At 46.9% G+C, this 26,060-nt stretch overlaps 1 protein-coding gene across 2 annotated transcripts in view; it reads left to right on the forward strand.

Moving 5' to 3' along the window:
- Positions 1-26,060, forward strand: part of RXRA (retinoid X receptor alpha) — a 228,275-nt gene that overhangs the window by 186,174 nt on the left and 16,041 nt on the right. The window contains exons 5-7 of one of the 2 annotated variants that reach the window (XM_034793360.1): positions 1,265-1,321; positions 10,514-10,683; positions 20,366-20,495. In XM_034793360.1, the coding sequence (XP_034649251.1) occupies positions 1,265-1,321; positions 10,514-10,683; positions 20,366-20,495 (357 nt within the window). The remainder of the gene's footprint in view (positions 1-1,264; positions 1,322-10,513; positions 10,684-20,365; positions 20,496-26,060) is intronic. The other variant, XM_034793362.1, reaches the window with a different exon arrangement.

The raw sequence follows: 26,060 nt of genomic DNA on the forward strand, positions 1-26,060 counted from the left end.
AATGTACTCAAAAGTATGCTGCTGATGCAATAAAAGGCTCCTTTCATGAGATGGGGTTCCTGGTCTTGAGGGATGCGAAACGGGGTATCCGCTGATTCCAGACCCAGCTTGGCTGGTTGAATCCTTCCCCGCTCTGATCAGCAGTAGCTTTGTGCAGAGTGGAAAGGACGTGATCTGCAGCCCCTTGCTCATTATTACAGTAAAGGCTAGAAGGGCCAACTGAGATCAGATTCCTAGTGGATAAATACACAGCACTAGATAGTCTTTGACCCTGAGAACTTACGATCTAAACAGAAAAGACAGACTAGTTGGAGGGGGAAGTCGAGGACCAGAAAGGGGAAATAACTTGGCCAACTTTACACAGCAGGTCAGAGTCCAGAACAGAACCCAGGTTTCCTGAATGCCAGGCCAAGGCCCAATGCACTGAACCACACTGTCTTATCTTTCACCTCTCACGTGTGATGTAGGGGAGAGAGACACAAAACTAGCCCCTCTGGAGCTGAGAATTCTTTTTCCAGTTTGCCATGCGGTATTGTTGCAGTTCCCCACACGATTCCCGTTCCAGTTGTGCTGCCTAGTGATGTGCTGCTGCGCGGTGGTGATCCCTTGGGATGTTGGGTTGTCGCCACTGTACCCTGAAAAAACACGAAGGATCGCTCTGTGTCTTATCCAGGGTGTGAGCTGGATGTGCTGTGTACAGTAGAAGGGCCCGAAACGCAACGTCTGTGTCAGAATCCAGACCCTCCCCAGGTTCAGCGGGGTTCACCTCTAAGGTTTGTTTCAGCCCCATCATAGAGACTGGACTAGCCACGAAGTCTGGAGCCGGTATCAGTGGTGTTCTGACCCAGAGTTTTGGTTCCCACCCTATTCCTTTATCGAGATGTACAGAAGTTGCACAGTGCGCTGGGACAGGCATCCTGCAGCTGTTTTAAGAAAATACTGAGAAGTGCTAGGATCCAGGCCCTTTGCCTCCTTAAGAGAGTCACATTCCTAGGAGAGAGGACAGTAGGGTTACAAGCTCATGAGGCCTTCCCTACACAACTGACACACTTGGAGACAGCCCTCCCTTAACGTCATTGCGTAGTGTCCCGTGGAGGGAACACCCTCCCGCCCCTTGTAGAGAGGGACCCTTTTTTGAAATGACAAGCCAAACTTTGCAACTATGTGTAAATAAAGGAAAGATGAAACCAGCATTAAAAAAAAAAAAAGCAGCGACCACCAAACGATATAATGATTTTTGTTTCTAAATTTTATTCTGTTACAGGGATGGAGCACCATCCATCCCGGCCCACAAGACTTCTGGGAAGCCAAGAAGAACAAGGTATTCCCATTTCAATATTACCAGACAAGCTGCCATGCAGCTACCAAGTTTATATATCTATATATCTAGAGTCAAAACACCCACCGCCAAAATCTAATTGCAAACTGCTCTATGTACTCTGTCAGCAGGCAGTGCCCTTCCCCCCGTGACTAGCCCCTAGACCAGGTGGGAGTAGGGAATAGATTCAACAACAGTGTCCCAAGTCTACATGACTTCCCTGACAGCCACTAAAGAACTTGTCCCAGGCACCCTTCTCCCAGATTGCATGATAATAAGCAGTCCATTTGCTTGAATCCCAAAACTGTATCCTCAGCTTTCCCTCCCAGCTACCTCCTAGTCCCCCCCCCCAGCTCAAGCCACCCCATTGTATTCTCTGCACCTAAAAAAACAAATGGACCCCTCCTCTTTCCAAACACCGACATTTCATTTAGAACATCTCTCTTCCGTGGACGAGGTTCAGCTGTGGTTAGGTTTCTCCAGGCACGGGGGAGAGGGGGAAATGTTCTCGCACGCGGTGACTAGCAGCAGATAAAATACTGTAGAGATCATCGCTGGAAAGAGCTTGGGTTCCAGGATGGAGAGGGAAAAGGAGGCAAGGAAGAGCTGGTGGAGTAGAGGTGTCTGCATTAAGGAAACCTGGGACGGAAGGGTTAAACTCAGTCCCATCATCAGGTTTGCTTGCTCCTTGCAAAGTGCAAATTCTGTTTCTCCCTCTCTCTACCTCTCACCTTCTCCTTGAACTTCTGAGCCACAAGGCATATTACCTCACCCACTTTGTCTCTCTAATATCCTGGGACCCACCTAGCTGCAGCAACACTGCACGCTTGTGTAACTAGTAATCATTTTACAGCGGTAGTTTGTCTTCGCCAAGGCACATCTAGAGATGCAGGATCCTCTTTATTGTCAGGGATGAGCATTTTTGTCTTAAAAAACAACCACCAAACCTACAAAAACGTGCAAATCTCTGTGGCAGGGTCTAAAAGTCGTCCTCCGTCTGGCGGCTGTTGGCGGCCTGCATGAGATGCATTTGTGGGCCTCAGCGCAGAGCCTACGCATCACAAATACCCTGGCTGCGAGTAGCTTAGCCGTTGGCAATCTCAGCTGAGAAGCCACAGTATGAATGGGCCATGGAGACAGAGCTCATCTCCCATCCGCAGAGGTGGTCCCTGCAGGTTCAGGACTGAGGCGGTGTTGGGAGGTCTGCACTGCCCATTAGGGTGGATAAACTGAGGGCTTTGGCTGACAGGACTGTTGATCCGGCCCCTGGCAGTCCAGTCTCTTGTCCATGCATGCGTCCAAGCAGGGATCCCCTGGGAAGCATCCACTGAGTCCTTGGTCTCCTTGCAACAGCAGCCGTGGTCTGGTGTTTTTTGCTAGGTGTTGCCTTCTGGCTCCTTCCTTTGACCCGGCCTTCCATTGCCGTCTGTTCATTCTTTGCGTTGATATCTGGTTTCTGTGGCCTCACTTGAGGGGGCGGGCCTTTTGTTCGGGTAGACTCCGCCCACCAAGCCCAGTCATCAAATAGGCCGGCACCTTGCATCTCAGGGGCGTAGGCTCTGCTCCACTCAGAACACCACTCAAGGAGCTGCCGAGTACTTGCTGCTCTGTCATCTCCCTGCTGTGACCTATGTGCAGCAGACACCCCAAGCATGTTCTCAGCACTAGTTAAAAATGCATCGGTGAGAGGAAAACAGCAACACCCCTGGCATGTCTGCAGATAGCAGCTCATTGCCTGGTCTCCTCCGGACATTCAGAACAGTGATGGTATGAAGAGTGTCCTTTGGGTCACTGGGGCACTAGCGCCTGGGTTTAATCAGCTCCGTTCCCTTCACACTGCGGACAAGTGTCTTTTGATTGGTTCTGTTTGTTTTTGCTGGCAACGCTGACCTAAAAAGATTGGACCCTGCGGCATTTCTAACAAGCGTCCTTAACTGATTTCCGTCCTTGGGGCTCGGGAGTATCACTTGCTAACACGTGCCCATACAGGCCACGTGGGTCTTTAACATCCAGTGCTGAATCAATAGGGAATAGCTCTCCAGTCGATAACACAGCCTGGGAGGATGAGCTAATTATTCCCTGCGCAGCTATGACAGAGCGGTCCGGTCAGCGCACATCTGCCTTTCGCCCATGGTGGGGCGCTGCAAGGCTCCAGAGCTGTGGGACTCCTCCTTAGAAGCATGCCCTGAGCCCAGCACAGAGCCTGAGGGGCCAGGCAGTGCTGCAGGATGGGGGAAAGTGAGAGGAATTGCCCCACTCACTTGTAGGGTAAGGAGTGACTGCAGCATCTGCTGCAGCTCTGAAGCCAACTATGTGGGGGAGAGCATGGGCAGAGCTGCAGGGCAGCAGATCCCACCACCAACTATGCCCCGCCCCCTGCAACAACTGCACGCTGCCATACAAGGCAGGGGCTTGCAGGGAGCATTGTTCTGTGCCACGCACTGCTGGAGAACTGCACAGATTCTGCTAGAATGGGGCCTTTTGTGGCCACCGGGATGGGGCTGGAATGGTTGTTAAGGGGCTGTCCAATTTGAGCTTCAGCCCTCTGCTGCGGCTGCTGCCAGTGTCTCTGTGAAGTCCTGATGCTTTGAGGCCTTACAAGAAAGTTGGCTTCCCAATCTGGGGCACAGGAGCAGCTTCAGGGGGCAGAAGGGATAGCTCAGTGGTTTGAGCATTGGCCTAAACCCAGGGTTGTGAGTTCAATCCTTGAGGGGGCCACTTGGGGATCTGGGGCAAAATCAGTACTTGGTCCTGCTAGTGAAGGCAGGGGGCTGGACTCGATGACCTTTCAAGGTCCCTTCCAGTTCTAGGAGATGGGATATCTCCATTAATTATTATTATTTATTCTGCTGCAGAGATCCCTCCTCTGGAAGTGTGAGGCTGTGAAACTAACAGCTGCAGATGGTGCATAGAGCTGGGGGGGAGGTACATGTGCTGTGATTTGATTGTCTCGTTTTTGTGAGTGCCCCGGCGATGGGTGCAAATGTGCACGTGGAGGGGAGAACCCAGGCCATGTAGCAATCTGGTTACGAGTAAAACCTTGCCTCGTGTTTAGGATGGCGCGGTTCCGGATTCATTCCATCCGCCCCTCGGGTGCAACATGCAGGAGATGTGAAATCCAGCACGGACACACAATCTCCACCCTTTCCAGAGCAATCGCTGCTTTCGCAGGCATCTTTGGAAACCATTCAAGCTCCAACCACCACTTTGTGTTTGCAGATCCCATCACTTCAGCATGTGGTGTCCCCCCGTGGGACACTTGCAGGAAAACAGGGGGGTAAATTCACTGATATGTTCCATCTGCTTCGCACTGCTCCGCTGACGGGACCCAACTGCAAACTCAACTTTAGAAGCTGATGAAACCAAGTTGACAGCTGTTTTGCCTCACTTGAATATACCAGTGAAGGTGGCCTCAAATCTCCCTTTCTAAAGAGTTCACCTGCTGCTCTGGCCTAGTCCTTTACGATCTGGCCTCCCCCAGCACTAGTGTTCTGTCTAGTCTCCTGTGTGACTTCCCTTAGTGAGTTACCCCCTTCCTGAAGTGCCCTCACATCAGAATATTTTCCTGAATGTCTAAGATAAGTTTTCACTTTCCTAGTTTCAGGCCCATTACTTCCTTGTTAAATCAGCTAATCCCCCGATTCTTGTATGTTACTGCCTCCTTCCCCCACACGTTCAGCATGTATCAAACCCGTGGCATCACGGTTCTGCATTCTGTGGCCCATCAGAATTCATGGTGGCAATGGGGAGAGAAATCTCCTATAAATCCAAACATTTACCCACAAGACTTGTTTCTCAACTGCCTAGTAACATAGACAATGCTAATGGCTAAAAAACAACGTGAATAGAGACTGTTAATTGGGCAGAACTTTCTGATATGGGTATGAATCCACTAAAGACTGGAATGAGACCATTGTGCTAGTTTTCCTTTGTGACTTCATCCAGATGTGCACCCACATGTGTGATGCCTTTCGTCCTCGCTGGGGACGGAGGTCGAATTCAGCGATGATGGAAAATTGTAGCTATCGCTTTTCATTCTTGTCAGACCTTTCGTTTTCACATGGTTGGTAAGAGGAGCGGATGGAAGGATGAGCTTAGAAGCGGTGAGGTGTGTGTTTGTGAAGCTGTGGTTGGAAAGGAAAGAGGAGGATGTACCCATGTCAGAAGAGGTGGGGAGAAACCATACTCTGATATTGGGGAACTCCCCCTTTTTAAAACAGACCACGAAACAGATTATGCTACTCCGTCATGCCTTGCGACCATGGAAGCTCTGAACCGGCAAGTCAGCAAGCTTCCTCACTGGGAATTTACTGCGGGGTTTCTGTTTTCGTTTTGGACCTGGGGCATTTGATGACAACGTGCTACCTGCTTCTGCTAACCAGGTATCATTGCCTTGACCTGCCGGGCTGGAGCAAGTCTGCCTCAAGGGTTTAGACTTGGGTTGAGCAGAATTGAGAGTTGGCTTTCCACCAGCCACAAGCACAGACTGCCTGTGGAACAAACTTTTTGGTGTACTGCTTTTCAGCAGTGAACAGTAATAACAACAATACTTATATATTCTCTCTCTCTGGCTTCTCTGTGTCTGTTCCATCTGTTGTCTATCACTTATATCATCAGCCAGATTCACTTTCATCACTAGTGAAACCTGTTCAGGTGTCTCCCTGTCCCATCATGTTCTGTAAGATCTGCTCTCTCCATACCCACATACAGCTTCTCATACCTGAGGGCATTTCAGTTGGTTTCCTTTGGGTTAGGATTCATAGAGCTAAGGTCAGAAGGGACCATTGTGATCATCCAGTCAGACCTCTTGAGGTCACAGAATGTCACCCAGTGACTCTTTCATTGGGTCCAATAACCTGTGGTTGAACCAGTGTGTTTATTTAGAATGACTTCCAGTCAATGTAAAAACTCCTGATGAGGGAGAATTTAGCCTGTTCCCTTGGTAATTGTTACTTTCAGAGCAAGGACTTGTTGTCTGCACTCTTTCTTCGGAACTCGCTGCTATTGTATATTAGATCTTTGGAGCTTAAGTCATTGTTAAAATCCCATTTGCTCAGGGCTGCCTCTGTCGTAAGTTTTTAAATTGGGTTTTTGGCTTGCTCAGCGTCATTTGTAGCCAATTTGTCTCCCGTAACATGCCCAAAGGAGTTCCAGTGAAGGGGGCCGCATCTGTGAGATTGAATGAAAGGTTGACATTATGAGCAATAAAGTTCTAGGCTTATGACAGTGGAGAGAGAGAGAGGCACCTCCGTCCCCCAGTAACAGGGAGACTGAGGGTCTAATGTCAGCCTATAAAAGGAAATAGAAAAATTCAAGTCAGACCAGGGCCAGATCCTAGGCTGATGTAAGATCAATTCGATCTATGCTGCTTTACCACAGCAGAATATCAGGTTTGGACTCCCCACTTAGCAGATGTTGAATTGTGCCTTTAGAGATGTAGCAAACACAGTACAAAACTTTAGATCAGTTTGCAAAACTAAGTACTTATTTTTACCTAGCACCTTTTAGCTCAAATATCAGAGGGGGTAGCCGTGTTAGTCTGAATCTGTAAAAAGCAACAGAGGGTCCTGTGGCACCTTTAAGACTAACAGAAGTATTGGGAGCATAAGCTTTTGTGGGTAAGAACCGCACTTCTTCAGATGCAAGGAGACCATCAGTGTTCCTGGACAGATGGTTGGCAAACATCCAACCACAATGTGAGTTCTTCCACCTTTCTCTCTGCAAAATTCCATGATCTTTATGCAAGACATCTTGTGCCATCCCAGTCTCTGTAAGATACATAAGGCCACAGCATTTCTTNAAGCTTTCGTGGGTAAGAACCTCACTTCTTCAGACTTGCATCTGAAGAAGTGAGGTTCTTACCCACGAAAGCTTATGCTCCCAATACTTCTGTTAGTCTCAGGCTAGGTCTACACTACCCGCCTGAATCGGCGGGTAGAAATCGACCTCTCGGGGATCGATTTATCGCGTCCTGTGGGGACGCGACAATCGATCCCCTAATCGACGCTCTTACTCCACCAGCGGAGGTGGGAGTAAGCGCCGTCGACAGGAAGCCACGGAGGTTGATTTTGCCGCGGTCCTCACAGCGGGGTAAGTCGGCTGCGATATGTCGAATTCAGCTACGCTATTCACGTAGCTGAATTTGCGTATCTTAAATCGACTCCCCGCTGTAGTGTAGATGTAGCCTTAAAGGTGCCACAGGACCCTCTGTTGCTTTTAGCTCAAAGGATCCCAAAGCACTTTAGACACTATAGAGATATGTAGTGACATATATATCTATGTACAAGAATCACTTTACCCTCCACAGAGGTGCATCCACCTCTGGGGTGGAATGTGATTGCTGTTTAACAGCAGAGTAACTTTACTACACTACAGTTTAAGACAAGAGGCTAACGATAAAATTGAAAAGCATTTGCATGATTTAGACATAGAGGATGAGTTTAAGACTAACACGATTGCCATAGTCTATTGTATAATCTTTCAGCATGTGTTTGAATTTCTCATATTTTTTGTTATTTTATGTTTGCACGTGGCATGGAGCCAGTTTACCTGATAATCTGATTTAAAAGCTTTATTGTGTTACGTACAGTGCTGATTTCAATGGAACAATCTCTGGGTCCTGTTACTTCCCATTAGCTCACATAATCAGCTTCACATCCAGCAAAGAGATAATGGATTAGGATAGTTGCTAATAGTGTTTTCTCTGCATTACTGAGCTTCTTTCAATACTGAGCAAAGAACTGGGTGAAATGATGGCTGTTTTTCATGGCAAGCAATGGACGTTCCATGGCTGGAGTCGTTCTGGACTAGAATGGGCTATAATGTACTGCAGGAAACAATTCTGTACTAGGGAGTGGATGAATGAGATGACTCATTGGCTCTTTTCCATTTCTAAAGCTTGATTTTGTATTTGGAAAGATCAGCGAATGCAATTAGCTACATAATGTGCTGCTTTCCTAGGTTATTGCCATTAAAGCGGTGTGTGCTACATTTAAATGGAGACTGGCATGAATGATAATAATCAATAATAACCCACGTATATAGTGTTTTTCCTCTTCAGAGCACTTTTTCAAACTTTAGCTGAGTCATGGTCCTGACATCCTTGTGAGATAGGTAAGATTATCCTCATGGCATAGATTTGGGGAACTGAGGCAGAAAGGTTAAGTGATAAGCCCTTGGTCCCAGAGGGAATCAGTATCAGAGTAAGAACCAGAACACAGGAGGATCCTGTCTCCCAGATCTGAATGTAGACACCTAGGCCAAGGGAAGAAGCATCTTTCAGTAAAGTATGCGGCATCTTATGTTATTCTGGAAAATTAACATGTTATGTACCAAGAGAGGTGGGGGGGAGCCAGCTTTCTGGAGACAGAGAATATGGGACTGGCCCGATACCTCCGGGCAGCAAACTGGGAATGCGTATTGCAGTTATGCCCTCCGTCTCCACATACTGGTAGACAGTGCCACGTGGCTGGCAGTGTTACTGCCTCAGAGGGGAGGAAGTGCTGACATGCTCTGATTCCCTAGGAGTCCTCTTGCAAAAGGCCTTTCTTTCTTGATCTGTGGGAGGTCTGGTGGCTGCTCGGGGACTTTCCTGCTGGCGTTTTGGGATGACAGCCAGGTAGGGAGGACTGGACAACAAGGGTTTTTGCAGTGGCTTTTCCCATATAATTAAAGGGTTTGCTTTCCAGATCTGTTGAGTTCCCTGGATGTGGTGTGGACAGCTCGGGAGGCATTCCCTTTCCTCAGTGTCTGTGTGACTCAAGGCTGGACAGTGCACTGTAAGGTTCTGATCAGCCAGCTTTTAATCTTCAGTTCTTGCCTGGTTTCTTTCCCCCTCCAAATGTCACAAGGGAGGGATGGGTTTTTTTTTGCCCTTCTATCCTTTTTTAAATATTGGTGACTCATTGTCGCTTCTAATGCCAGGTTCTAAAGGGACAAGGATGGTCAAAGTAGAGCAGACACATGACAAGATGGGGATGGAATTCAGGTGAGACTGGGCCAAGCTGGATGGGTGGGAGGGTTTCATAGGCTGAGTGTTTTGCTTGTCTTAAAACGTGACATCAAAGCCCTTGACATCATGGAAAGGACTCAGGTGCAGAAAGAAACTCCCTTTCAGTGTAGAGGGAGTGAATCTTCAAAGACACAAGTGAGGAGAAGGACTGTCTTGAGGTGAAGGCACAAGTGCTGGGATTCAGGAGACTGGGGGGGGGGGGGGCTCAGTTCCTAGTTCTGCCACTGACTTCCCGTGTAGCCTTGGGAGAGTCACTTTCTCTCTCCCTGACTCAGTGCCCTGGCAGTAAAATGGGAATAATAATGCTTCCTTTGTGTGTTTGTCTTGTCTATTTAGATGCTCAGCACCGTGGGCAGGGCACTGTGTCTCTTCCTTGCTGCACATACAGCATCTAGCATGACTGGGTCTCGATCTCAGCTGAGACCTCTAGGTGGTACTGTAATAATAATAATGGCCTGGTGGCAGCCATCAAAGTCAGTGGAAATCAAGCAGTTGAAAAACCCTGCATGACCTCTTTGGAAATTCACCCTGTACAGCCTCCAGAAATGGTTGGGCTCTCCGGACTCACGCTTTAAAAGAATTATTTTCTTTCTTTTCTTTGGGATTCCTCCATCCTGCCACCTAGCAGCCCCTTTTTCTCTCCCTATCCCAGCACTGATCCATTCCCTTCAGCTGCATCCCCTGTGTCCGGCTCCCTCCTTAGCTCTTTACTGCAAGTTCCTTAACCTTTTCGAGTTTCTTTCCAAGAGAGGGATTCTTTGCAGCTGCCCAAACTCTGGTCAAGGACAAATTTTTGCGGGAGGGGAAGAGCGGGATCTGGAGAAATCTCTTTAGGTTCTGCTCCCAAACTTGTTTGCAGAGATGCACATGCCCAGTCCAGCTCTTTTCTTGGGCCAAGAGAACTGTACAGCGACTCCTCTCACAACTAATGCTTGCTTTGTTCCTCAGTTGAGTTCCAGAGGCCTGAGTCCCCACTGGCCATGCCAGTGAAAGGGTTAAGTCAAAGAGAACCCAGGCTTCCTACATGACAGCAGAGGCTCATGCTACCATAGGTCAATATTCCTTTCGATTTTGAAGCCTAGTGATCCTCACAGCTCCCCAAATCTCAGTGTTTTAATTCCCCATCCCAGCGCTGAGAACCATAGACTTACAGTGCCTCCCTTCTTCCCTGTTTGTGTCTGCAGCTGTGCAGGAGGAGAGGCAGCGAGGGAAGGACCGAAACGAGAACGAGGTGGAGTCGACAAGTAGCGCCAATGAGGACATGCCCGTGGAGAAGATCCTGGAAGCCGAACTCGCAGTGGAGCCAAAGACAGAGACGTACATTGAGGCAAATATGGGCTTGACTCCTAGCTCGGTAAGGATGCCTGCCCCTTTCCCATGTGCGCTAACACCATCCCATTTGTGGGAATGCAATGGAGCGAATAGGGGGTAAGGCCTTGAATGCTGTCACTCCATGACTATGCAGACAAGTATGGTTAAGGGGAAGGGGGGCCCTCGGGATCTCAGGAAAGCTGAGTTCTAGTCCCATCTCTGCCACACCCTGTGTGACCTTGGATAAAATATTTGATTGCCCCGTGCCTCGGTTTCCCCATCTATAAAATGGGAATAACACTTCCTTTCCTCCTAGAAGTGTAGTGAAGATAAAACCATTGCACCTCTGGGAGGTGCTCAGGTGCTAGTGATGAGGTGCAGTTGGGAGGGTGCATAGAAAGTATCTGTATTGTGGGAACACAGCCGGTTATGCTGGACACTATATAAACAGTGGAGTAAAAGCCTTGCCTTGAAAAACTTGCAATCAGCTTAAGCCTATAAACACACCCATTATCACTAAAATGCAAAAGTATTACAGCGGGAAAACTGAGCTGTAGGTTTTTAAATACCACAAACTTGAGAATTGTTTGGATCCATTGTAAAATGTATATATCTGGATGAGGGTTTGGACTTCAAACCCACTCAGTGTTCTGAGGTGTTTGGATCCAGAGTTGTGGTTCAGCCCCTTTTAAAGGTTTGGACTCTAGTGGTATCCTTTTTAAACAGCAGATGCCGCATAAATAACCCTCATCTGGCCCCACCACGCCCATTAAAGAGCCCTGTTTTGTAAAGAGCATTTTTTTTTCCATTTAGGTAGCTGTTCTCAGCTATAACAACTCTGGCCTCATAGTCTATGAACTCCTGCTCCTCTGAGAATAGCTGCCATATTAGGGGAGGTCATCACCCAGTTTGAGCAAATTTATAATGCATGAGACTCAGTGGGTGTGGCTAGTGACCCCACCCCAAAACCCTCCCCTTGGTTCTAACCAGGGGAACACTGGGATGCTGGAGGACTGGGAAGTCTCTTAAGTGGAAACAACTGGTTGAGGGGAGGGGAGAAATAGTTGTTGTCATTTAAAATGGGAGCACCTAGCCTGAATGGGTTTTTCCTTGGGGGAGGGGATAAGGGCCTTATAAAGTCCAAAGTCCAATTCACAGTCTTGCTGGTAGTGGGGTGGGAAGTATAGATTTCTTATGTCTTGATGCAGCAAAGCTCACAGGGTGATTTCTGATTATTAGTATTTAACCTGAGTGACAAATTAGAGATATTTGCTATAATGAATTGTAGTTATGTTACTCCCAATGCCAAACATTCAAAAGTTATGTATCATGCCCCCAAAATCATATGATATTTTTAAAGTAAACTAATAAGTGTGGGTTTTTTTATTTTTTGAGCCTTTGAAGTAACCTTAGGTCACACATTTCTAGCTTTTCTCTGTAATTATCAGGGCTACAAACTAGTGTGCTATTTCAAATGAAAGCTGAGCTTAACATGACTCCAGCATCTGGAGCATTAAGAACCACCTCAAGTATTGTGAGGCTTGTGGTGAAATCATGAGAGCTGGTAACACTGAGAGTTATGTTTATGTACCGTGTGGGGTTAATCATTTTGCCTACTCTTGTTAAGGATTCGAGAGTTTGATTCTGACTCCAGTGACACTGGGCTCATGCAACACTTAAGAGAATAAAATACTGCAGGATCAAATAGGGTAGAGGGTGAAAGCTCAGAAAGCAGCTAAGAGTGGGGGCGGGGGGGGGGGGAAGGGCAGAGATTATAAGAAAAAAATATAGTAATATATGCATACATTGTATATAACCATCTTGAGCCAGTCTAGCAATGTTCTTCTGTTTCCTAATAGAGAACACAGGCTGCCCTTTAGCTGAGGAAACATGTTTAGTTTTTTGTTTTTTAATTAATTTCTCCTCTTGGGGAAGAGAGTCCAAGTTTAAACTGTCAAAAAAACAAAGATTCATGACCTCCTGCTAGTGGTGCACACCCAAACTAAGTGGGGTAGGTTTGGAAAACTTCACACCCACTGAGCGTGGCCTGCCTCCGATCCTGGCACAGCTGAATGCAGTAAAGAACCACCAGCTCTCAGTGTTGAAATGAATACCTTCTGCGCCACTGGTGGTTTGAGGCTCGCTATGCTCAGATCAAATAGATGGGGAGATACAGAGTCTTCTAATCAACTTGCCCCATGTCTGCTATACTGCTACAAACTAGCTGAGAATTCCTTCAGGTCTTGTAGGGCAGAGCCAAGCATAGTAAGGGAGATGTTTGCAGAATGTGTATGATCTGCCACTAAGAAAGTCTTTTGTCATTGCACATGTTCTCCCCCACGCCTTCCTCATTGTCTTCTGTAACCAGAAATCCATACTGATGAAGTAGATTTTTACCCCAGATTTAATTGCACCGTTTCTCCCAGATCCTTTTCCATTCCTAAAGCCTCTTCCTTCAAGAGGTGGTGCTGGGTGGTGGCAAAAATCTCTGCTCATCTCTCGGCCCAGAGGTACCTCTGCTTTTAATTGTAAGAAGCGCGGGGAGCATGTCCTAAGTCAAAGTTATTTTGGTTCACTCCAAGCCATGCTAATCTGTCTAGAGCACTCAGCAAGACGCCGTCTCTCCGCTCTAAACTTTAAGTTGCCCTCAGAGTTTATTGTGCTTAGCTCTTCTAGACAAGGAACTGTGCCCGTTTTATTTGTGTGAGAAGCCCCAAGCACTCCTATGATGTTTCGTGACATTCAGTAGTGCCTGAGCTCTTTGCACCAGCACTACAATGGGACGGCGATAATATGTTGTAGTAGCTTATTGTTCTGTAGCATTTTTCCCAGTGACCCCGATACTCTTTACTGGATATCTATGAGAATCATGAAAAAAATGCAGCCACTTCTGGGGTGGGGTATGGCGGTTCTTTCACAGCGCACAGTAACACTACAGAACGACAAGAACTGAGCATAGGATTGGGAAGAGGGAATGCCCTGTCTGGTGGCACCTCAGAAAATCACAAATGAAGTTACCAGCATATGAGCTGCTGTGTGCTGCTGACTTGTATCGGATAGCTCAGTGATGCCCCAAACACTGGGATCAGTTGTACCCACCCAGGTGTTGGATGCCAGGCTTCCGTTCCTGTTCTAAATAAACAGCAGAGCATCTCCATCCCCATCAAGCAGTCGGGGCTTCCCCGCAGGGAGGAGCTGGAGATCTGTGCCTCAGTTAATGACGGTGCCTCTGATACTAGACGGCTGTGTTGGCGATCAGGATTAGAAATACCTCAGGGGGAGTTGTCGCCGGAGTTGCGCCGACTTGAAAACAAACCCCAGAGAGGGAGCTAAAATAAATGGCTTCATCTGGCACTGTCTCTCCCCTAGCCTCTTGTAGCAAATTGAAAGCTGGTTCCTGCATAATTCAGCACACATTACAGCGAACAAGGATGTGTGCTGCATCTCAATAGAGGCGGGAGGCTTGTTGAAATGTCCTGTTATTGTCAAGCGGCTTCTGTCAATGATGTGACATTTGTAGCAGGTTTAGCAGATGTATGAGATCAGTGGCTAAGCAGTGAGGAGGCTACAGGATGGATAGAGAGGAGAGTCTGTTTTCCCCCGGGAGAGCTGTTGTGATGGAAAGGCAGACAAATTCAGTACCTAATAGATACAGCGTAAAATACAAGCTGGTTCCCGTTAGCCCAGTGCGTTGGGTCCTTGTGTTGAAGCCCCCACACCTTGGTGCATCTGCTCCCAGCACTGCTGCATGGAATTCTCTGGGAGGATGGAACCAGCTGTGATTCCAGGGACTTTCTCTCAGGCCTTGTATGAACTAACCCCCTCCTACAGCCTCCCTGCCTATAACCAGATCCTTCCCACCGTAGACCCATTGGGCTACAGTGGCGTGCCTGCAATCCTTGCTCAGGCTGTGGCAATCCTCTCCCTGGGTCTGTGAGACTCTGTAATCTCCTGGAGCTGCCCAATCCTATGTAGACCAGGAAATCTAGGAGGGGGGACCTCAGCATTGCTCTCCAAGCAGACAGCAGGGGAGGAGAATAAGGGAATTAGCTCCATGCATGGCCCACCAGCAGCAGAGCCCAAACGATCCATTCTGAGGCAACTGTGAGTGGCTCAGACTGAATGTGGGCACACAAGTGAGACCCATGGTAGAGCAGGGCTCTGTGTAGGCTGTGAAGAGGTCTAAGGCCTCAACTGGCAGGAGCATGTTGGGAAGAGGCCACCCTGGGTTTCCCAGGGATTGAGAGGGAAATCAGAACAGGTGGCTATTTAGTGATGGTGGTGCTAATCGTGACGCTGAGCAGTTTTTATCATTTCACACGGCTCCCGGTTTCAAACGGTCTCGGTTTCCCGTGGCGCGAATTGCAAAACCCTCCCGTGACACTGAGCAGCATGGGGATAAGTTCATCATGGGGCTTCTCTTGAGGTCTGCACCCAGAGCACCTTCATGCCGGGTGTTCTTGGAGCAGCGCTCTGTCCCAGCTGTAGGTAGCTGATCACCTCCTGCAGTTTGGCGATTCGAGGTCTCTCTACTGACTCCTAGAACTCGGTAGCACGAAAAGGAGGAATTCTCTCTCTCCACTGCTATCCCCTTGTGTCACTGCCCTTCCATGCCTATCAGCTGACAACCCTGTGCCTAGGGCTTCTGCAGTCTAAGTCTCTCCTCAGACGGACCCCGGGCACTGAAGGGAAAAGCTTGTAACTGTGATCGGCCTTATCCCCAGTAGCTCTTATTTGGCATTTGAAGGGAAGGTTTTGAGTGATCGTTTTCTGGAAGATGCTTCCAAGTTCCTCTTTCTTTAGCAGGATCAGGTGCCTGACTGTCCTTTAATTCTCTCATGCGCTGGTGCTTTGCCCTTACCGTTTACTGCAAGGCCTGGGAATTGCTTGCCAGGAACGAGGAAGGTTTCCAAAGACTCTAAGTGGCTTGCTTTTTGGAGGCAGGCCGGGTGGCGATAACCTTAGCTGCTTCTCATGCTACAGTGATTAAAATGAGGCCAGTAAATGCCATAGCTGTTCCTGGAACAGCGATCGGAGGTATAATTAAGCATGTTGGATGGATTATCAGTCTGTGACAGGCCTATGTCTTCTCTCTGCCGCCTGTAGCATGCGCTGGGCAGAATCTTGGCCTTGCTGACACTTGCTGTTGTCTCCCAGGGCCTGATCCCTCCAGCAGTAGCCCCCTCTGAGGAATTTTAAGCAGAGCCCTGAACTCTGAGTGCAAACCGCACTGCTTTTAAAGAATCACCAACGCCATGTCAAGGCAGTGGGGCCTCGCCGGTAACTCAGTCGCTGCTCTGTTTGAGAGGCCTTTTACTTATGGATCCCGGTAACCTACTCAAAAGCAAAGCAAAATGCAATGGCCTTTGCTGTGGTATGGAATTCTGGTAGAATACCAGTTTTAATGCATGCCCCAGTGTAGGCAAACTAATGCCCAGTGGTCCCCCATCAGGCCATGGCTGGTGCCTTTTTAGAGCAGATACATAGTCTCCTATCAGAGTGTGCCCCTGTTAACTCTACCAGGCTCTACTCCTCCTGCAGTAGTTAACTCTACTCCGGGGTTCTAGTCCTAATTCCGCTCCTGTCTCGCTGAGTGAGCAAGTCCCTAAGGTCCAGATTTTCATTCTGGGGATGCTTCAATTTTTGGGTGCCCAGCTTGAAACACCTTTTTTTTTTTTAATTATTCTCAAATGGAACACCCCAAATCTGTGGCCATTTTTGAAAACTGTAGCCGCTGGCCTCTCCTCTGAGTCTCCCACTAGTGAAACAAGGGTGGGTTGTAAGGCTCGAAGTCGTTGATGTGAGTATAACACTTGGGGACCTCAGGCGAATTGCTCATATCACTGGCCCTGCTCGCCTCAGTCTGCAGACGGTTCTGAATGTGGCAGACCCTGAATTCAGCATTACCAAGGGAGAAGGAATCAGAAGGTGCCAGCTCCTGCACCAGGCTTGGCATAACCATGTCGGGGCTGTAGAGGGTAATCTGAATGTCTCCTGACCTCCCCTCCCAATCCTTGTAAGACCCAGCACTCCCTCTTTTCAGACTGGCATCTCCAAGGCAGAGTGACAACCCTCCAGGATCCTTCGCAGGACAGCACTTCTAGTCTAGGAAACAGTGCCCTGATACCTGGGTTCTCTCACGTCCTTTGCCTCGAGAGGAGCAAGAAGGGGGAAAACTCCTAAGCAGAGATGTCCAGCATTTTAGAGAGGGCATTATAACCAACTCCGCGCCCCCAGCCCTCTCTGCAGGCAGCCAGTGAAGACACTTTGGAGCCTGATCTTGGAGCACTTGCCAAGTGCTTGTTATTTTTAAGTACTGAGGATTTGAGCTGTTGGCTACCTAGGCGAAAAGTTAATGTTTCCTTTTATGTAGCTGGAGAATAACCTAGGCAGGCACTTTGAGTAGCAGCACAGAGGTATCTTTAAAGAGGTTAAGAACAAGGACGTCTAGGTGGCAGAGAACGGGGGCTTTCTCAGAGCCAGATTATGGAATGGGGAGGGGAAGGGGGGATATTTTTCAACATTTCAATCTTAGCTCCTTCAAAATTAGGATTTTCTCTGCTTTTCATCCAGCGTTTGAATGTTTAATGTGGTTTCTGGGTAAAATACAGTCAATGTGAAAACAAAAGGGAAGTATTTGGGTTAGTAACCTCAGAACCTCATTTTTATTTTATTTATTTTTACAACTCTTTCCTTCCCCCGGTCTCCCTTGCAGTGTCTTTACTTTCCCTTTCCAGACTCATTCACTGGTATCTGGAGTAGCCACTTGTCTCCCACTCTGCCCACCGTTCCACCTCCTTGAGCGCCCTGTTTTAGGTCAACAATTCCCGTCTTATCCACGGTGTGGTCTTTAAAACACCATCGTTCCCTTCTTAACAATCGTTCCCTTCCTGTCCCTGTCTGCCAGAATGTCCAGGGAAATACCACAGTGACGACAGGATATGTTACATCCTCCCTCACCGGTCTTTGGTCCCCTTACAATCATGGGCCAGGTCCCTCACTCCCCAGACAAAGCTTCTCGTGGACATTCAGGATTGCTGTCCACGTGTGATCACTGTTACTCCCTCTGTCAGTGGTAAAAACAGGGCACCAGTTGTCGGATATCCAGTGTGAGCTGTATATTCGTATAGTGAAATCGGTGCAAGAGACTAACTACACCTGTGTTACATTTCTGCTCTACCTTCATTAATAGGCCTTCTCTATTATTCAGCTACATCACCGAGTGTACAACTATGTCAGTCATACACACAGCTTACATACACTTCTGTCCATTGACAGTGCCCTTGGTGCCGGGTACAAGCCCCAGAGGAAGACATCCCTGCTCCAAGGAGCTTATAGTTGAAGGACTACATCTGGCCACCGTCACTCGTACTGGTCTGGATGCAATCCCCTTGCTCACATTGAGTAGAACCTTGCTCCATAAATAACCCCATTGATTTTGGTGGGACTAATCGTGGTAGAAGTTACTTGTCAGCATGAATAAATGGATCTACCGAGTAGTGCCACCGAGTAGTGGTTTAATTTTCAAACAGGACTTGTTTCATAGTTTTAGAGAGTTTAAGGCCAGAAGGGACCATTAGATCCTCTAGTCTGGCCTCCTGTGTAGCACCCAGTTACCCCTCTATTGAGCCCAAAGACTTTAGTTAGACCAATGCAATGCAGTCCTCAGGAGACTGGACTGTGCGCCACGGGCAGAGAACAGGAGACACCGAGGTGCCCCCAAGCCCTGAGGAATTAAGTGAGACATGCCCAGATGATCCAGCAGGCAATTCACACCGCACACTGCAGAGGAAGGTGAAACGCCCCACAGTCCCAGCCCATCTGAACTAGGGAGGGAATTCGTCCCTGATCCCAAATCTGGCCATTAGCATGACGGTGAGCATGTGAGCAAGACACGGCAGCCAGGCACCTAGAAAGAGGATTTTCTGTACCGTCTCAGAGCACTGGGCCACCTAGCTGGGGTCCCACCTCCAGCTGTGGCCAGTCTCTGATGCTTCAGAGAACGGTGGGAAAAAAAACATCACCAGCAAACGTCTGGCCAGATGTGAATCAGGGGGAAATTTTCCTTCCTGATCCCTGCATGCGGTTAGTAAGGGTGGCAGAATCTGTCACTAAACAGAAAGCCAGCACCATAATATGTCCTATTTATAGGCTTCACCAGAATAGTACGATTTTCCCATGAGATCCAAAGGTAATATAATTACCCATTCTGGTTTTGTACATGCTGTTTTAAGGACATCGAGGGACACAGTTATGCTTAATAAAAGGTGCGGCCTCTAAATGGAGCCGTACGGTGCAGTGTATGTATAGACAGACTTTTTATATATATATATATATATATATATATATATATATATATAAAAATTTATAGAGGTATGGTAGTGTGCGGGTGTATATAGATAGACATATACGTTCAGAGATGTAAAATAAATAGTCGATGACTTATTTTTTTTTCTTACTTTTTCCAGCGGGTTGGATAGTCTCATCCGATTTGTAATCACAATCCCACTTGAGCTGTTAGCAGTTCCTCTAAACAGGGATTTGGTCTGTTTAGGCTGCCTGTCCAACTAACGAGCAGATGGTTTTTGTTATTGGGTAGTATTTCAAAGGGAAGAGGTTTTCTCTTGCTTTAGTGCCCCTATTGTTGTGTTTTATTGAATTATGACATTCTGACACTCGGAGAACACATGAACTGTTCCACCCCCTGCAGGAGGAATCTGGGAGAGGGGTTTTTTCTTTCCTCTTTTTGTCAGCTTGGATTGCAATGATTACGAAACCCAAGAAGCACTGGCTAGAGTCAGGTATTGAGAGGTAGCATGATCTCTCTAGTGGATAGGGCACGGTGCTGGACATCAGGACACGTACATTCTGCTCCCGACTATGCTGCTGGCTTGCTTTGCACAAGTCACGGCACCTTTCTCTTCCTCATCTTTCCCTCCCACCCTTTGTCTGCCTCGTCTGTTTAGACTGAGATCTCTTCAGGTCAATGCCTGTCTCTCACTAGGTATAGGTACGGCGCCTGAGATACTGGGGCCGTGATCTCCGTTGGCGCCTTGTGGTGTTACTGATAATACATACGAAGATGTGAGAGGCTTTGTGAGCGTCCTCCACACAGCCACACCTGAGCTTTCAGAATTTGATAGATTGCTGTAAAGGGTTCTCTTAGGCCGGCTAGCTCAGCCCCCTTTACATGACAGAGCAAGTTTGGCTGGTCTTTAGAGGCTCTGGCAATATTTTTATAGGTAAGATCTTGCCAGGTTAGCCACTCCTCCTCCTAACTTCCAGGTCTCTGTGCAATGGGATATCAGTAGTGCAGATGGAATCTACATCACTAGTGGCCAGAGATTAATCCATTAACCCTCAGTGTCGGAAGTCCTGACCTTTTGGGTGTGCGTGTGGTCACCTTCCATTTTTCAACTGGCCAAAATTGTGCATTGACTGAAATTTCCTCCTTTAAAGGCAAACGCTAAACTTCAACCGTTGCTGCCCGACAGGCTGGCACTGTACTGTTGTAGTGAAATCCCTAGCCAGGGCTGATACCTACCCAGACCCACGGGCCTTAACCTTGAGTCGTTCTACTTCAGTGTAGTGATTGTGTGAGAGAGCTGATCTTGCTTCTTGGGTCCCTCAGACCGAAAGGATCCATCCCAGCTGCTTGTCTGATCCCTCCTCTTTGTCCTGCACTACATTGTTGTGCCTCATTTTAAGTCTTCTTTTCTTTGCAGCCCAATGACCCGGTAACCAACATATGCCAAGCGGCAGATAAACAGCTCTTCACCTTGGTGGAATGGGCAAAGCGAATTCCCCATTTTTCAGAACTGCCGTTGGATGACCAGGTCATCTTACTCAGAGCAGGTAAGAGGGATATCTTAGTGAGGGGACATAGGAGGAAGATCTCAACAGGGCTGGTTGGTGTAGGTGGGATGCTCTGCCGAGGACAAATGTTATATTTATAGTTAGTACACTACAACCTGAAGGCTACTAGTCACATCTGCCTTTTAGTCGCTGATAATTTATTTGCCAAGAAGGATTTTAAAAGCCCTAAGAAACACGTCACTGGACCTGCTCCAAAGTGTAGAGCCCGCTTCCAGTCAGCCCGAGAATCACTCCAGTTCATCTTTTCTGAGAGGCAAGTGTATCAGAAGTTGGATGGGTTGCTGAAATCTGAAGGAATCCTGTAATATCTTCCTCTCACACAGAGACTTGAAAGAGAACTGGATTTGGGGCTTTGCCAGATTTCGCAAAAATAAAATGTGTGATCAAAATTAAAAACAGAAATGCGGGGGAGAATCACCCGTCCTTTCCCACCCACAAAGAGAAAAATACAATTCTCCAGGCTCATTCTGAAGTGCCTGTCTCTGCAGAGGAACTACTGGGGGCGGGCTAAAAGCAGTGAACTGTTAAATACCTTCTCCTCCTGTGCAGATTTCAGACCAAATGCTGGAAGGTATGCACAGAAAACAGAAGGGGTGAGAATCCAAAGCTAAAACTTGACAGGCGCGGGTTTGGGCATGAAACTGTTTGCATAGCTCTGATTGTCAGATAAGGTAAATATAGCTGATTAAAAAGGTTTTGGCTTGTCATCACAGAATATTTTGCCTGCATATTCAAAGTGGATGGATACATTATCTTATTAAAATTGCCTCCAGCAAATGGCAAAGTTGATATTAAGGAAGAAATGGGGGTGGGGGAAATTACCCTGAAACCCAACCATAACTCATAGCTCCGTACTTCACAATGAAAAAGTGTTACTATGTAGAAAGTCAGAAATCAAGGCTCTGTTTGGTGCACGGGTGAGTTACAGCACTGCATGAGCTGTTGTTAATGGTTAAGGCACTGGACTGAGACACTGGAGATCTGGGTTCAGTTTCTGGCTGTGTTGCAAACTTCCTGTGTGACCTTAGGCGAGTCGCGTAGGCTCAGATCGTCAAAGGTATTTAGGTGCCAAATTCCCATTGAAATCAGTCTCTGTGCCTCGGTTGCCCATCTGTAAAATGGAGATAATAATACTTCCTTTATCAAAGGGGTAGCCGTGTTAGTCTGGATCTGTAAAAGCAGCAAAGAGTCCTGTGGCACCTTATAGACTAACAGACGTATAGGAGCATGAGCTTTCGTGGGTGAATACCCACTTCTTCGGATGTGGGTATTCACCCATGAAAGCTCATGCTCCTATACGTCTGTTAGTCTATAAGGTGCCACAGGACTCTTTGCTGCTAATACTTCCTTTGTTTGCCTTGCCTACTTACATTGTAAATTGCCTAAGGCAAGGCCTGTCTTACTTTGTGTATGTACAGCGCCAAGCACAATGGGTCCCCCATCTCGACTGGGGTTTCTAGGTGCTACTGGGTACATATTATAATAATACTAATAGCATCCAGGAGATGCCAATTCCTCATTCTGCACAGAAAGTGCAGCAGACGAAAAAAAGAAGCAGAATGCAATGCATTAGGTCTTTCACCTCTAAAGAGTGCTTTACACCTTGGTCAGATACGATAAGGGTCAGGATTAAGAACTTGAGAGCTGGGGACAAAAGCATTCTCAGCCAGGGGGATCCACCTAAGCACCAGACTATCAGAGAAGATTATGTGAATCCAGAGTCTGCCCGTCTTTAGGAAATGCTTCTTCAAAACTCCTTTCCACAACAGCGAGAATGACTCGCAACAAATCAGTCAACCAAAAGCAACAAGAGAGAACCCCAAGCAATTTTTACCCCCAAAAGGGAGAAGATCCAGAGACACCACAAAGTCCACGAGGAGACTTCTGTTGTTGTTGATTTTTACATGGCAGGTGGTTAGATGCTCTGGTGATGGATGGCAGGATAAAATCCTGAGATAAGGACCAGTAGGATGGTTTACAGAGGGGGATTTCCAGAGTTATCAGATCCCCTAATTCCCCTCCCTCCCCTTCCACTCCCCAGTTTTCTCCTTTGCAAAGCACGTTTTTCTAGAGGGAAAAGCTCACAGCATTTGCACCCCATTGCCATTCCTGCACTGGAACAACCATAGTCTAACAAGCCAAAGTTGTGTTAGAAACAACACTGCCCAGGTTAGCAAAATCTAAATATTACTCCGTCTCAGTTATCGCATTTTGGGTTTCTTACTCCTTAGTTGAAGGCCTGTTTCAAAAAATGAACAGCTATGAAATACACAGTAAAGCCAATCCATTGCACCTGTCCTAGAGGAGGTGCCCATGTACACACATCCATTTGGTGTCATTACATACATAGGAATTGCCAGATCCAAGGTACGAGTGGTCCAGCATCCTATCTCGTTCAGTGGCCAGTACCAGATCTGTCAGGGGAAGCTGTAAGAACTGTGTGATAGGCAGGCATGGAATAATCTGCTCCCGACATAGATCCTCCTCCTGCCCTCTAATAGTTAGAAATAGGCGTAAACCCAAAGCATGGGGGTTAATATCCCTTCTAAAATTTTTGTCATCATTAACTATTGTAATTCTTCATATTCTCATTATTCATGTAAATAATATTACCTAGCTCTTATATAGCAGTTCTCATCTGTAGGTCACTGAGTGATGGTCTCAGAGGGATCTCCAATCTCCTGCTAAATTCTTGGTCCAAATAATGTCTTGTGGTAATGAGTTCCACAGTTTAATGACACGCCTGAAAAAGTATTTCCTTTTGTCAGTTTTGAATTTCTCACCTTTTAATTTCATTGGAATTTAATTGGATTGCCACAGTAAGTCATCGATTTCATCTGTTGGTTACAGCAGTGGTCTGGGACTCAGGACTCCTGGGTTCTATTCCCAGGTCTGCCACTCGCTATGACCTAGGGCAAGTCATATAATCTCCAGCTGACCCATCAGTAATAATACTTCCCCTAATTTTCAGGAGTGTTGTGAGGATCGGTAAATCAGTGTTTGTAAAGCGCTCGCAGGGCCTTCTATGAAAAATGCCAAAAGGTTTATTTTAAAAAAGCGTCTCTAAAGCTTCCTGGTAGAAAAGTATTTGGAAAAACGATCTCTACAGAAATGGGATCTTCAAAGTGAGAACTGTATGCAAAAACCGTAGAGGGAGAATGATTGAATCCAAACAAATATCAGTATTCCAAGTATTTTTAAAAAATCATGACAACAGTTCTCTGTTTTGTAAAAAATAAAATAAAATGAACAAAACCCAAATTTGAGGCCTAAATTACTTGATGTTGTCCCTGTAATTTTGTTCATATTGCCTTTTAAGCATGAGCATGGGAATGAGCGACAGGGAGTGGATCACTTGATGATCACCTATTCATTCCCTCTGGGGCACCTGACATTGGCCACTGTCGGAAGACAGGATACTGCGCTAGGTGGACCTTTGGTCTGACCCAGTATGGCTGTTCTTATGTTCAAACACTTGCATGATTCTCATTTCAGCTATAGACTGGTGTAAATCTGGAGTTACTCCTTCAAAGTTAATGGCTTGTAAGTGTGATCAGGGTCAGGTCCATTTTCTGTGAATGTTCTTAACCTACCGCCACATTTTTTGCTGTCAATCTGTATTGACTTTCCTGGTGCAAACTCTTAATTCTCAAAGGCTGCCTTGTAAAATTTACCAGCTTCGGTGAGTCGAATTTTACAAGGGCTACTCCAACTTTATAGCACCTCAGCAATGTAGGTTCCGTCATTGCTCTGACCTTTAGCGTTGTTTTAATGTCTCCTAACCATGTGCCCAAGAGGCTGATTCTACCGAGGAAGGCAAAGCGCCAGGACCTGGAAAAGCAGTTCCAGGAACAACTCTGACAGAGAATCAAAATCCAAGTGTCTCTATCAAGTGGGGCCTCAGATAACCTCCCTAAAGTCTTTTAACTAGTGGCTTTATCTATTATTGAGTGCAGAGAGCGGCCTGCTGAGAACAGCTGCCTATGAAATATTTAAGTATTAAAATTTAGCTAAGAGCGTCGGTCGGATTCATCCATGCATCCTCTGTGGCAAAATAAATGGAACTCGCATCTTCTGAGGAGCGGGAGCTAGACGGGCCCTCAATCAGCCGTGCCATGTAATCTTTAATCATTTAAAATCCGCCCTCTTAGAACTTTCTCAAGGGGAAGAAAAACCCCAAGTTTTTAAACCTGTTTTCATGTTGTTTTTTCCTTTCCAAGTCTGAATTACAATTGAGATGATTGAGGTAATCTGAGGTGGTCCTGCATCTTAGACAGTGGGCTGGCCAAAGGTCTGACAGGTTCTCTGTTTGGTATGTGGGGCACGAGGGTTTTTTAATGGGACTGAGTGGCTTACTGAAACTTTTGGTGGTGCAGGTTGTTAACACACTGGCCTCTTCGCTATCAGGTGCCTAGGTTCGCATTACAAGTGAAACCAGCCTGGGCAGTCTTGGGTTTACTTACGGTGAGAAGAAAGCTAGTCTTGAGGAGAAGGGATGGTCTTGAGATAAAGCCACTGGGATCCAGGAGATCTGGGTTCAGATGTGATCCTAGGATGTATCTGGAGAGAGATTTCCAGTAGAGCTAGGGAAGTAGTAATGCCATTGTCCAAGGCACTGGTCAGACCTCATCTGGAATATGGTGTAAGTTCTGGTCACCAGTGTTCAAGAAAGTTGAATTCAAACAGGAACAGGTTCAGAGAAGGGCCACTAGCACGATCAGGGGAATGGAGGGCTCATCTCACGAGAGGAGATTGAAAGAGCTTGGCTTGTTTAGCCTAGCAAAAAGAAGGCTGAGATGGGATCTGATTGCTTTCTATAAATACATGGTGGAAGAAGAGCTATGTAACATAAACAGCAGTGTTGGCACAAGAACAAATGGGGATAAACTAGCCATGAATAAATTTAGGCTGGAAATCAGAAGGTTTCAAACCATCAGAGGAGTGGGGTACTAGAGCAGCCTACAAACAAGGATAGGGAGGACAAGAACCCCAACTCACCCAAGTTTGATAAATTTATGAACAGGGTTACAACCAGCGATTGCCTGCAATAGAACGGCATTGGACTTGATGACCCAGCAGGTCCTTTCCAATCTCATGTTCCTAATTCGCAGCTCTTCCACAGACTTCTTGTCTGATGTTGGGTAAACCACATAATCTGTGTGCCTCAGTTCCCCATCTGCAAAATGGGGATAATACTACTTTATTTTTTCCCCCTTCTTTGTCTTGTCTGTTTAGATTGTAAGCTCTTTGGGGGCAGGGACTGTGTCTTAATATGTGTGTGTACAGTAGTCCACATAAATGCATACCTCATCTGGGTTGGATCCTCTAGATGCTAAAGACAAAGAAGTTGTAAAGTGTGGTTAATGCATATTCCCTGTGCTGGCCCCCATGTCTTGCCCTTGTTCCCTCCTGTGGTATGCAGTGTTGCAAACTCCTCTGTAGCTGCCAGATCCCTCCCTGTAGTTAGTCACAGAATGTTCTCTTAATTGGGGCGGAAACATTCTATGGCCATTCAGAAACAGTGGACTTTATCCCTTGTATGTC

The sequence above is a fragment of the Trachemys scripta genome, chromosome 17, assembly GCF_013100865.1.
Source record: "Trachemys scripta elegans isolate TJP31775 chromosome 17, CAS_Tse_1.0, whole genome shotgun sequence".
Classification (NCBI taxonomy): domain Eukaryota; kingdom Metazoa; phylum Chordata; order Testudines; family Emydidae; genus Trachemys; species Trachemys scripta.